We start from the raw sequence: 13015 nt of genomic DNA, 5'->3' as shown, positions 1-13015 counted from the left end.
GGCCCCAACTCCAACCTGGCTGCTCACCCCCTTCTCCTCCCCTCGCTGCCATTTACCAGCCTTTGGGCCTGGGGAAGTTGCCAAACCTCTGATCCTTCTCAGACACCACTGGGTCCCATGACCCCTGGTTTGCGCCTGGGGTGAAACCGTCCCATCTTCTCCCCACTGACCACTTCAGCTGGAGTCCTGTCCCAGTCCCAGCCCTGGTTCTTACTCAGTTCTCATCTCCTGCTCTGCTGGGTCTCCCCGAAGTCACTTCAGTTATCCATGACTTACCCACTGCCTGTTCCAAAAGAACACATGGGAGGAGTGGGGATAAAGGTGAGGAAGATTCAGAGTCCTAAATGACAGTGTATCGTATTAACACGAAAGGAAGATGCTGCTGAATGTAAGATGGCTTTCCTAGAAAATTGGTCCTGTGTGTGAAACCATTTTATTTTTTACATTCCTGTAGAATAATGTGCAACTTAGATCAGTGCATTGCCCTCCTGGTCGGCCAGAGGGTGGTCTCTTTCCTCTGATGCTCCCAGCCAGAGAAGGGTAATGGGCAGACACTGACATTTGAATCAGGAGACATGAGCTAGAGCTTTGATTCTGCCCTCCCACGTGGACTGTATCAGTCCAAGTCCAGATAAACGGAGCCTATGCCAGTATATCAGTAGCAGGAATTTAATCAAAGAAACTGGTTGTGAAAATGTTGCAAGAGTTGAAAGGGCAAATGGGGTGTAAGGCAACCCAGGTACAATAGGAAGTCACTACCATCTGTAGGGTGGAAGGACAAGGGAGAAGAGGTGGTGGTACGGAGCTAAGGACCAGGGAAGCCCAATAGGGCTGTTGAGGGAGAGCGTAGCTGAAGAATCCAGACCATAGAAGAAAAGTCTCTGTTCCTGGGATGCTGCCCAAAGCAAGAGGGTGGGGGAAATACTCTGATTTCTCCTTTCCTCCTGCCCTCCTAATGGCAGACTCGAATTAAAAGTTAATTTTCAAGGAATCTTGGGGAATGTAGTTTGCAATGGTCAATGCCCTGCAATACAGAGCAGGAGAAGGTCAGGGGATTAGATCTGAGACCAAGTAGGCAAGTCACCAGCTCTTCCTTAATCTTCTCATCCAAAAACCAGAAATAATCCTATTGGCCTGGATACCACAATTTAGAAGGAGTACCCTGACACCTAAACAAGGCTCTAAACATGGAAGAGGTCTTTGCGGTTACCTCTTAGCTTTGAGCTTTTCTCCTGTCACTGTCTTCATGGTGTTCTGAGACTTCATTTATCTTAGCTTTTAAAATTTTCAGCAAATCAAAATAAATTGTGTAGGAGTTTCAAATTCTGGCCAAAACAGAGTAAGTCCACTACAGCCTATCTCTCCTACTGATTACATAAAAACCCTGGACAAAAATACAAAACACAACTACCTAATGACTCTGAAAATTAAACAAAAGCAGGCAAATGGTCCTGGGAGTAAAAATTTGGAGAAGTAACCTGCATGGGGTAGATTTCCCTTTTATTTCTCCTTTCTCTTGTGGATTTGTGCTGCGATTAGAACCACCCACAGCCCAACAGACAAATTGGGTCTGAAACTAAATCAGCTGATAACCTCTTGAAACAAAGACAACAACAACTACAAAATCAACGTTCTATCAAGGATTATAACAGGGGGCTTCCGTGGTGGCGCAGTGGTTGAGAGTCTGCCTGCCGATGCAGGGGACACGGGTTCGTGCCCCGGTCCGGGAGGATCCCACATGCCGCGGAGCGGCTGGGCCCGTGAGCCATGACCGCTGAGCCTGCGCGTCCGGAGCCTGTGCTCCGCAACGGGAGAGGCCACAACAGTGAGAGGCCCGCGTACCAAAAATAATAATAATGATAAGGATTATAACAGGACCTAGAGTCTACACAACATAACATTCACAGTGTCCAGGATACAATCTAAAACAACTCAACATACAAAAACCAGAAGAAGAGGATGATCAATGAGGATGCATGATCAGTATACAAAAATCAATTATACTTCTGTAGAGTAACATCAAACAACTGGATCTTGAAATTTAAAAGACAATGCCAAATAAAAAGATAATACCACCTACAATAGCACCAAAATGGAAATATACTTAGGTATAAATAGGAAAATATGTGCATAATCTCTATGTACATCTCTAAAGCACAAAATACTGATGAAAGAAATCAAAGAAGACCTAAACAAATTGAGACATGTACTATGTTCATGGATTGGAAGATTCAATGTTGAATATGGATTCGATATGGATTAGAAGATGTCAATTCTCTACAAACTATAGATTCAGTGCAGTCCAAATCAAGATCTCTGCGGGATTTTTTCTTTTCTTTTGTATGTGTAGACAAGCTGATCCTAAACATTATATGGAAAGGTAAAGGAACTAGAATAGCCAAGCAATTTTTAAAAGGAAGAACAACATTGGAGTTGCCTACTAACTGATCTCAAGACTTACGATGAAGCTACAGTAATGAAGACAGTGTGGTAGTGGTGAAAGAATAGACACCTATATCAATGGAATGAACTCCAGAATCCAGAAATAGACCTGTATATATCAACTGATTTTCCAAAAAGGTGCAAAGGCTATCCAATTGTTCTTCTCAATAAATAGTGCTGGCGAGGGTGTGGAGGAACTGGAACACACACATGGCTGGTGGGCATACCAAATGGTACAGACACTTTGGAAAACAGTTTGGCAGAGTTTCTTATAAGTTTAAAGATACTTACTGTAAGACTTAGAAGTTCCACTCCCCAAATAAATGAAAAGTTATGTCCCCACAAAAACCTGTCTGTGAACGTTAATAATGGATGCATTCATAACTCAAAAACTGGAAACAACCCAAATGCTCTTCAACTAGTGTGAATGGATAAACTCTTGTACAGCCATACAATGGGATACTACTCAGCCATAAAAATGAACAAACTAGTGGTACAACAACAAGGATGAATCTCAAACGCATCATGCTAAGTGAAAGAAGCTAGACTTAAAAGGATAAATATGTATGCATCTATTTATAGGACATTCTGGAAAAGGCAAAACTATGGGGATGGAAAACAGACCACTAGTTGCCAGTGGCTGGAGTTGAGGAAGGGTTGGCTACAGAGGGGCAGCAGGAGGTATTTGGGGGGGTGATGGAACTGTTCCATATCTTGATTGTCAAAATAAACTGTATGCCAAAAAAGAGTGGGTTTTTACTCTATGCAAATATGTATCTCGTTAAAAAGCAAAAAAAAAAAAAAAAAAGAAACTAAACAATCTATAGCTCACAAACCGCAAACTATTTACTGGGCATGTACCATTTGCTGGGGCTTATGCTGGACCTTGAAGACACAAAGATTAATAAGACAGTCCCTTTCTTCAATGAGTTCACGAATTCACAGGAATGTAAGGCGTGACGAAAAAGATTTGGACTTGATGTTGAGGGATATTGTAGATGGGGGCTGACACATACTCATGGTGTGCCATGGGAGCACTAAAGAGGGGCGGGTGGGATAGGAAATAAGGCAAGCTTCCTAGAAAGGGAATTGCTTCAACTGAGTTTTGAAGGATGAGAAGCAGTTAAGCAGGTGAGGAGAGGCTATGGGCATTCCAGATAGAAGGGGTGGCCCACGGGAAGCCCCAGGTGGTGAGACAACCTGGGACCTTCAAGGAATTGTAAGGACTTCAGTTTGGCTAGAATGAAGGGAAGCAGAAGAGCTAACAGGAGATAGGAGCAGACCATAGCCATGGGGAGGAAGGTTAAAGATAATCTGTCCAAAGAGCTTTTTATCCAGAAGACGGTGGGACAGGTTTTAAGCAGGGCAGTGAGATGCATCAGCTTCATGCACTTTTAGGATCACTCTGGCTGCATTGCAGAGGATGGACCAGAGGGGAAGGCTGGAGGCAAAGGGATCAAGAAGAAAGCTGGGACAGGGATCCGGCTGAGAGATGTAGAGGTTGGGGCCAGGTGGGGAAGCAGAAGGACTATTGGAAGGTAGAATGGTCATAACTGGCCTCCCACTCAATATTTGAATATTCAGTCTCAGAACCTTTGCACTCGCTGTTTCTTCTGCCTGGATTGATCTTTCCTAGGCAGTTTGCAGAGCTCCTTCCTTCCTGTTGTTCAGGGTAAGCCACCTTCTCAGAGGAGCCTGCCTGACTACCCCATTCAAAGGACAACCTTTCCCATCACTCTTACAACACTCTGTTTATTTCCCTCATAAGAGGTATCTTACTTGTTTATTGTTCTTGGTGGAAGCACATGGGCTCTGAGTTCTAACCCCAACTTGACCCCTTTATTAGCAGTAAGCAAATTATTCATCTTTGTCTTAGTTTGTTCATTTGTAAAGTAGGAATAGTAACACCTACTTCATAGAATTGTCATCAGGCTAAAATCGGTTAATATATGTAAAGTGCCTAGAACAACTGCCAGCTTCTTCCTAGCATAGTGCTTGGCGCATAGTAGGCACTTTATAAAATATTTGCTGAATGGATTTGACTAAATGAAAGAAGGAACATTCCCATGTTCACCAGCAGATGGCGCATGTACGGAAAAAAAGTTAAAACTGCGGCCACTCTCACAAATTGGCCAATAGATGTCACTATAGCTCCCTGGGTCAAGGAACCAAGGCTGAGACAGGCTGTCAGTGGTAGATGTTGCCCAGATAGGACGCTGGACAAGAATTTCAAATGGAGGGCCAGAAAGCTATAATTGTATTAAAAAGTCAAAGTCTAAAAGCTAAAGCTAAATTATGTTTTACATGATTACATATTCTAAAGCTGCATTTTCTTTCTGTTCTCTCACTTTATTGAATAGTAACAAGGAGCTGACCATGCAGGCATCTTCTATAACTGCAGCCTCAGTTCAACAAGGTGAGAGGTTGTGGGACTTAAAGGGAGTGGGCATCAGACATACAGCAGAAGGAAGCCAGAGCGAGCCCTGCGTGATGCCTCTTCCTCTGTGCTTTGGTCTTCTGTGGGGTGCAGTGCTCAGAAATCTCTGTGCGCCAGGGTCAGGCACCCAAAAGGGAACTGGGCCCAGCCCCTGCAGGGAGTGTCTGGTCTGGTGCAGACAATGGGCCAGAAAACAAATCAGTCCAAATGAAGGTCTGGGGGTGTCCAGAGACAGGAAGAAGAGGGTGAGGTCAGGAAAGCAGAGGGGACCATTGAGCTGTCCTGCTGCTCTCTGTTGGGGGTAAGGCATCCCAGGCAGAGGGTACTGTGTGAGCAAGGCATGGAGACTGGAATAGCTAGCTGGGCTCTGTTACTAAAATCTGAGTAGTCTGGTGTGGCTAGAGAGTAGCATTCAGGAAGTTGTTTAGCATGGCTGGAGGACAGGGGCAAGGACAGGGGGTGTATCAGTTATCTAGAGCTGGCAGACTAGCTAGTCTAGCAGTCTGGCACTTTTTCTTTTCCCCTCCAAGTCTTGTCAAAAGTCATTGTAGCCCAGGGCCCAACAGCCTGGTACAGTCCTAGTTTATTCTTGTCCCAGTGTAATTATTATTATTATTATTATTTTTTTTTTTTGCGGTATTCGGGCCTCTCACTGTTGTGGCCTCTCCCGTTGCGGAGCACAGGCTCCGGACGCGCAGGCTCAGCGGCCATGGCTCACGGTCCCAGCCGCTCCGCGGCATGTGGGATCTTCCCAGACCGGGGCACGAACCCGTGTCCCCTGCATCGGCAGGCGGACTCTCAACCACTGCGCCACCAGGGAAGCCCCCCAGTGTAATTATTAATAGAGGTCTCTTTCACTCTCCAAAGTTTCCTAGTTTGGATGGTCACCTTAGTTTGGGGACCCCCATGCCTCCGTTATCACAGTGACCCCATCTTTACTGAGCACAGGAGCCAGGTATGGTCCATCTCAGCAGGTGCTTGGCAGAGAGGAGAGGCTCAGGAAGGATGAGTTTCATGCAGGGGGACCTCAGAGCCTGCGGGTCCAGAACAAGCCCCTTTCTCCTCTCAGAGAGGGTAGAGATGCCCCTTCCCTTGAGAAGGAGCCCCCATCAGAGTGTCTGCCTGCAAGAGGCTGGGGCAGGTTTCTGAGGCCTCCTGGAAGCTGCTGATGGAGGCTGAAGAGAGCTCTCCACCCTTTCCTTGCTGGCTTTTTGCTCATCTCCAGGGCACCACAGGCCTGGCCGCAGGAGGCAATGACCACAGGGGTGGAGATACAGAGTTTGGAGATGGGGCAGAACTGCCAGATACTCAGACCCAGAGCAGGGCAGGGATGGCCCCAGGGGGCACCCTGAGCTCTGGATCTGCTCTGCTCCTGACACCCTGTGTGACCTGGATGGGCTCCTGCACTCGCTGGGCCACAACTTCCCCACTAGTACACTGAAGGGTTAGTTGAGGGGGTCTCCATGGGACTGGCCATCCCCGGGCAAATCGCTGTGAGGCAGGGCTGAGGGAAGAGGGTGGAGGTGGAGAGGGAGGGGTAGGGGGCAAAGGCGGGGACTCTGAAGGCAGCCAAGTTCATTACCACAGGAATATTAACTGCCCCTGTAACTTCTCCCAGTCCGGGAAAGGCCATGCCGGTAAATTAGGGCCATGAGTCTGCCAGGCAGAGACTTAATGAAGAAGGAGATGGACTTCAGTGAGAGCAGGGAGTGCCTCTGGAGGTCACAAGTCCAGCCCTGGCCTGACAGAAGGAACCTGGAGCCAGGGACGGGCAGGGGGTGTCCACAGTCGGGGTCGGACTGAACCAGAAAGGCACGAGCCGGCCCTGCTGTGTTCACTGCTGAATCCCCAGCACACAGCACACAGTAGGGCCTAACCAATGCTTCTGACTGACTGGGGTCCAGGCGACGTGGCAAGTCATGCTGAGCTCAGACTGAAACCCAGTCCTCTGGACTCCAGCTGGGCCCTCACTTATTCCCACCCCAGACCTGAGGGGCCTGGGTAGGAAAGGGGTCGCAGAAGTAAAAGGCTTCTCAAGGAGATGGTGATCGTGGCTCCCCTTTGTGTTTGAGAGGAAATTTCAGTTTTTACAGGGTCACAGAAGCCCAGGAAGTCTGACGTGTTTCTCGGTGCAGAGCTGCCTTGATGTGTTTCACACTTCTGACAGTCACACACGTTTTCTCTCTCCTCTACCTGCTCTCTAGCCCACCTGCTCTTTAAGGGCACATCCTGGATGGAGCTTCCCCCCTGGCACTTGGCCCCTGCAGTCACCTGCCCACCTCAAACTTCCAGCAGCATTCACAGCATCTGATTAGAGGGGGAGGTTAACCATTCGGTGAGTCCCTGGCACTGCTGAAAGAGGGTCTGCATTGAGTGGGTGACGTCAGGGTGTCAGGGGAGGGCCAGCCAGACCCCTCCATCTCACCTTTTCCTGCAAGACCTCTTTGTGGCCCCTTCCCTTACCCCCCTGCCCCTCTGGCTTCCCATGGGCACGGCTTAGCTGACTCCTCTCTCTGTCTCCTGTGCCCAGCATAAGGCCTGGCACAAAAAGGATGGGCAGAAGGAAGGAACAAGTAAGAGCACCACGCAGTTCTCCCGGCCCACATAGCACACCTCCCCACTTCCCTGACTTCTCTGAGGGTGGAAGTCCCTCTAGTTCCTCCCAGTGGAGAATGAAGGGAACGCAGAACCATCTTACCCACACACATCATCCTAGCTACCCCCAGCCATTAATGGTCTTCTTGAATTATCAGACTAACAGATCGTCCTGCATCTAGGCCTTTGTACAAGCTGATACTTCTGATCTTTCTCTGTTCTGCAACTCCTACTCATCCCTCAAAACACTGCTCAAATGTGACTTTAAGAAATTTCCCTAGGCTGGGTACAGGGGCCCTTACTCTGAGTTCTCATGGTTTCCTGGGACTTCTTTTCTCTAGAACTTGATTGAACAGAATTTCTCCTCTGGGTCATTAGCTTTTCTAGGACTGACAAAGTTGTATTTAGTAGAGACTAAGAAAATGGCTGGATTTGCAGAGGAGGCTGGGGCCCTGGGGCCCTGCTGATAGTTCCATAAAGCCAAAGGCCACTGACAGGCTGCAAGAAGGGAAGCTGCTCAGAGGCAACATTTAATGGGAGTCAGTGAATGGCACTAAGGTTAAATGTCAATTGGCATACATTAGGTACTCAATTAGTTGATTTTTGACAACTATTGGTTTGATATTTAGCTTAGCATCAGCTCTCATCTAAAACCCTCAAAGATTTTTGCTGACAGTGTACCACAGCTAGCAGCATGTTTTATTTGCCAGGACTTAATGTAGTCTTAGGCTAAATTACATTACGTCTTTGGAATTGGGCGGCGGGGGCAGGGGGTGGGGTGGGGTGGTGGGCAGGGTGACCTGTTAGAGACACAGTTCTCTAACCTGTGTTAGAGAGAACATCACCATTTCCCCCTACGGGACTGGCAAAGCACCCTTTGAAGGTCACTGATGGATGGGAATGCTTCAAGAGAATTTAACCCCTTCTCACGAGGAATGACTGGGAGAACGGGTAGGGAATTTGCTGGGAGAAGATGAGGAGGCTCGTGCCCTGCCAACCACTCTGTGAAGAGCTGTCCTGGGGTGAGGTGTGCTCCTGGCCTCAGCGCAGAGTTGGGACTGTCAGGGAGTCCCAGGCAGATTTCTCCGGCACCGGCACCGAAGGGATGCTCCCAGGAGGGGAGGGAGTAAGCTCCTCGAGAGAGGGTGCTCCTCACTTATACAGTTTATGAGCCTTCCCACGTTACCTCTGAGGTCCCTTTCAATGTTTAGAAGACACAAATTCTAGAATTAGGGCTTCCCCGGTGGCGCAGTGGTTGAGAGTCCGCCTGCTGATGCAGGGGACACGGGTTCGTGCCCCGGTCCGGGAAGATCCCACATGCCGCGGAGCGGCTGGGCCCGTGAGCCATGGCCGCAGAGCCTGTGCGTCCGGAGCCTGTGCTCCACAACGGGAGGGGCTACAACAGTGAGAGGCCCGCACCAAAAAAAAAAAAAAATTCTAGAATTACACAACCCTAAGATTCTAAAATGCCAGAATTCTAGGCTTCTGCCATGTGGTTCTAGGGCTCTGAGACCCTGAATGTAAAATAATCCAGCCTGGGGACCTTGAGGTAGGAGACAGCCTCTTATCCTGGCCCTACTGGCCCAGAACCCACCTGTCTCCTTGTTCCACATATCTCAAGGGGCTATTTTATCCACGTCCCCCACTGCTAGGCCACCTCTCTTCTCAGCCTCTCACATATCCAAGGTGCAGGTCTTAACCCTCTAGCCAGGAGAGCGTGGCGTGACACAGGACATAAGGGGGGGACGATGTCCCCTCAACAGAGGGGACGATGTCAAAGCAGCAAATAATGATTCCTCCTCTTTTCTGTCTGAATTAACTGCCTCTGATTGTCTGCAGCTGGATTTGTTCCCTGATAGCCTCATCTGATGCTAGTGTCTGTCAGTCCAACTACATCTCCCCCGTGACCCTCCACCTCACCGCAGTGATGAGGAACCGAAGGTAAGATGTAGAGAAAGTGCAGGACCCTACCCTGGCTGCGGATAACACTGTCTCAGCATAAAAAGCGAACTGGTTTGGAGAGCAATGCCATCCCAGTGGGAAGTCCCTCCATGTGTCTAGCCTCAAGCTTACTATGTACAGTCAGAGCCCTTTTCTTCTCCCACAGTCCGGGAGAAGACATCAAGAGTCCCTGCTTCACCTCAGGAAGGTCTAAACTGCTCTAAGTGTCCCCTCCCACCCCCTTTAATGACCCAAGGTCAGCAGGAATGACATGGCACCGTTTACAAGAGCAGAGTATCTGAGATTATTGCAGACTTTATAGAAAACTGCCCAAGGGAGATCCAGATTTCCAGGGTGGGGTGGGAAGGCAGGCCTCAGGCAATATGTTGAAGGAGGGTGACTTCCTGCGTGCAGAGGCAGCACAGGCCAGCCATTCTGCCTGACCCAGGGGGTGGGAGTCAGGGAGAGGCGGCCCCTCCCACTCACCAGTTGTGCTTTGGGATCATGAAGAAGGCAGGGCGCTGAGGCTCTGACCCTGGACCGGAGGGCTTTTCCCTTCCTCTTCCAGAAGGCATACGGGGGGACAGCGGTGGGGAGGTGGCAGAGAGGACTCTCCAAGGGAGAAGGGTCACGTGGGTGGGAAAGAGAATGTGGCCAGCAGCTCCCAGCCCTTCAGAGCCCCTCCCCCACCCCTCTCTGTGGCACAATGGTCAGGTGACCCTGGTTGTGAGGCCAGACCATCTACTTTGCACCCCCAGGACTCTCTCCTCCAGGATCTCCCATGGGGATCTGCTAGTATGGCTGCGGGGTGCTTCACATCTGCGCCTGTTTTGCAGGGCTAGAGAGCTCATCCTTAAGAGGAAAGGGGGCTGGGCATATCCCAGGGATGGATTCCTCACTGGACCCTGAGCCAGTGAGTGGCAGTGTGGGTACTGAGTGCAAGCGACGGATGTAGGAGGAATTGAGAGCCTAAGACTTGGGCAGGGGGAAGAAACTCAGATCGGGGTGAAGAGCTGAGAGTTTGAGATCGGGGACAAGGACTGAGTATTAGGGTATCAGAGCCAAAAGTGGGAAAGGCTGAGGATCAGCTCCACGCTAAGGCTATAAAGGGGTGTGCCTGTCCCTCGGATGGGAGAGAGAGAGAAGAGCTGAACCCCAAGCCTGGGCCAAGGAAGGGAGGGGCCTGAGCAAGAGCTGGGGTGGTAGGTGGTATGAAATACATCCTCAGATTGGGGGAGGGTGCCCAACCCTCAGACTCCCGGGATGTAGGTTCTACGCAGGATGGAGAGTTAAGAGCTCCCAAACGAGAAGAAAGGCTCAAAGTCCACAGAAACCTTCTGGTGGGGTTGCTCTGCTTCTGAGACCAGAATGGGATGTGAGGGTCCCTGAGCCCTCGAAGGGAGCTGAGGGCTGCAAGCTGGAGTGTAGTCTAGGGGGATGTTTCCTGCTGAGAGGTCTGGGTTCAAAGCACAGGGTAGTGGAAGCAGTTCCAGGGCCTTCGGATTGAAGGACAGGGTCTCTGGGTGAGTGCTGAAAGGGGGAGGGGGCTTCTGGTGGTTCAGGAGGGCTGTCAGAGCTTGGGATGGGTGGATGGGGTTTCTGGAATCAGAAGAGAGTGTCTCTGGATCTTTGATGGTGACAGCTCTCAGAGGCTGGGGAGGGGGGTAGAGCTTGGGGCCTCCAGGTGGGGGAGATGCCATAATCCAAAGGTCTCAGACCGGTCAGGCGTAGGTCTCAAAGCCCCAAGTTCGGGGGTCTCTCATACCCACGGCCTCGGGACAGGTCATCAGGGGGAGCCCCCAAGTCCCAACAAGCGAAGCTCAGAGGCCCGAACCGGGGGAAGTGGCCCCAGAACCGGCGGGGGCGGCCGAGGCGGGCGCGCGGCGCGGGTCTGCGTCCTGCTCGTAGCGGTAGTGGTAGCCCTCCATCTGGTCCCGGCACGCCTCGCGCAAGTTGCGCATCCAGCGCTGGATGCCACGGCGGTTTAGGTAGAGCACCATTAGGAAGATGAGGCCGATGAGCGCCAGAACCAGCCCGAAGAAGACGTAGGAGGCTTCCAGCTCCGGGCCGGCAAGTTCCACTTCTTCCCCGCGACCGTCGGCGTCGCCTTCGGCGCAGCGCAGCCCCGCCTCGTCCAGGTCCAGGAAAGGCCGGTCGTACAGCGCCCGCGGGGAGGCGCAGCGCAGGCGCCGCGCGTCGGGTACGCGCTCCGTGGCGTTGCGCATCCAGGCCAGCAGGGGGCGCGCAGCGCAGCCGCAACGCAGGGGGTTGTCGGCGAGCAGCAGGCGCGGCGCGGGGAGGCCGCCATCGCGCTCTAGCGCGCGCAGCTCGTCGGGGCCCAGGCCGGCCAGCGCGTTGAGGCGCGCGTCCAGCTGCTCCAGGCGCGGCCGGCGCAGCGCGGCGGACGGCAGGTGGCTAAGCGCGTTGCCCGACAGGCCCAGGAGGCGCAGCTCGTCGAGCGGGGCGAGCGCGGCGTCCAGCGCGGCCAGCAGCGCGGGGCCGCCCCGCGCCAGCGCGTGGTTGAGCTGCAGGGAGCGCAGCGCGGGCAGCCCGCGGAAGGCGTCGCCGCCCAGGGCGCGCAGCGGGTTGTGGCTCAGGTCGAGCGCCGCCAGGCTGGGCAGCCCGTCGAAGGCGCCGTCCTCCACCATCTCGATGTTGTTGTGCGTGAGGCGCAGAGCGGTCAGGAGCGGCAGGCGCACGCCACCCGCCGCCGCCGCCTCCGCCTCCGCCTCCTCCCCGTCCGCGTCCCCGCCGGCGAAGGCGGCCGCGCGCAGCACAGTCAGGTTGGCGCCCACGATGGTGAGATTGCGCGCGTCGGGTGGCACGTCCCGCGGCGGCTGCCGGAGCTCGGCGCCCGACGCGCAGCGCAACATCAGCTTAGGGCCGCCGAAGCAGTAGCACTGGAAGGGACAGGGTGCGGCGGGTCGGCTCAGCGCCGCCGCCAGGAGCAGCAGCCCCGGCAGCAGCGGGCCCCTGTGCTCCGGCTGTCCCGCGCGCGGGGCCATCACGGCTGCCCCCGCATCCAGCGCCCGGGCCGCCGCGCTCACCAGTGAGTTCGGAGCCCCGTGGGGGCGGGGAGGGGGGCGGGTGGGGCAAGTCTTCGATCGGGAGCGCCCGGCGGTTGTGGTCTGTTCTTCCGCTGGCTCTACAGTCCGAGGAGCCTTCACTTTCCTGGCTGGGGCGAGAGGGGTCAGGCGGGGAGCGGAGCCCCCCGCCCCCGGTGCCCTCTTCGCCCTGCGCACCGGCCTCCGACTTCTGCGGCCGTTCTGGGCTCGGAGCCGAGTGGGCAGGGTTTGCCTCCCCCCTCCCCGCCTCCCGGCCTCCTCCTCCGCCCCCGGCGGTGTCTCCGCGCCCTCCTTGCGGAGAGGCGGGGTGGGAGGCTCCCGAGAACCAGGGCTTTCGGCTGCTGCTCTTTCTCTTCCCCGCTCTGGGCTCCCGGACTGCTGAGAAGTTTGGCTCTCCGAGGTTCTGACTTATTTCCCCCTCATCTCCTCCCTAGCCCCCGCGCTTAGGCTGGTACCTTCCCCCTCCCTCTCTGGGATGTGTGGGGTGGGGTGGGGCCGGGCTAGGGAGAGCAGGCAGGTGGGTCAGCATCACCGG

At 53.2% G+C, this 13015-nt stretch overlaps 1 protein-coding gene across 1 annotated transcript; it reads right to left on the bottom strand.

Annotated features, from left to right (window-relative positions):
- Positions 1–9711: 9711 nt before the first annotated feature.
- Positions 9712–12849, bottom strand: TPBGL (trophoblast glycoprotein like). Its single transcript, XM_079928546.1, has one exon. The coding sequence runs from the start codon at positions 12418–12420 to the stop codon at positions 11236–11238; it is 1185 nt and encodes a 394-aa protein (XP_079784672.1). The 5' UTR covers positions 12421–12849; the 3' UTR covers positions 9712–11235.
- Positions 12850–13015: the final 166 nt, after the last annotated feature.

Source organism: Stenella coeruleoalba (genome assembly GCF_951394435.1).
Source record: "Stenella coeruleoalba genome assembly, chromosome: 8".
Taxonomy (NCBI): domain Eukaryota; kingdom Metazoa; phylum Chordata; class Mammalia; order Artiodactyla; family Delphinidae; genus Stenella; species Stenella coeruleoalba.
Note: the sequence above shows the minus strand (reverse complement) of the source record. Positions and strands in the feature narration are given on the sequence as shown.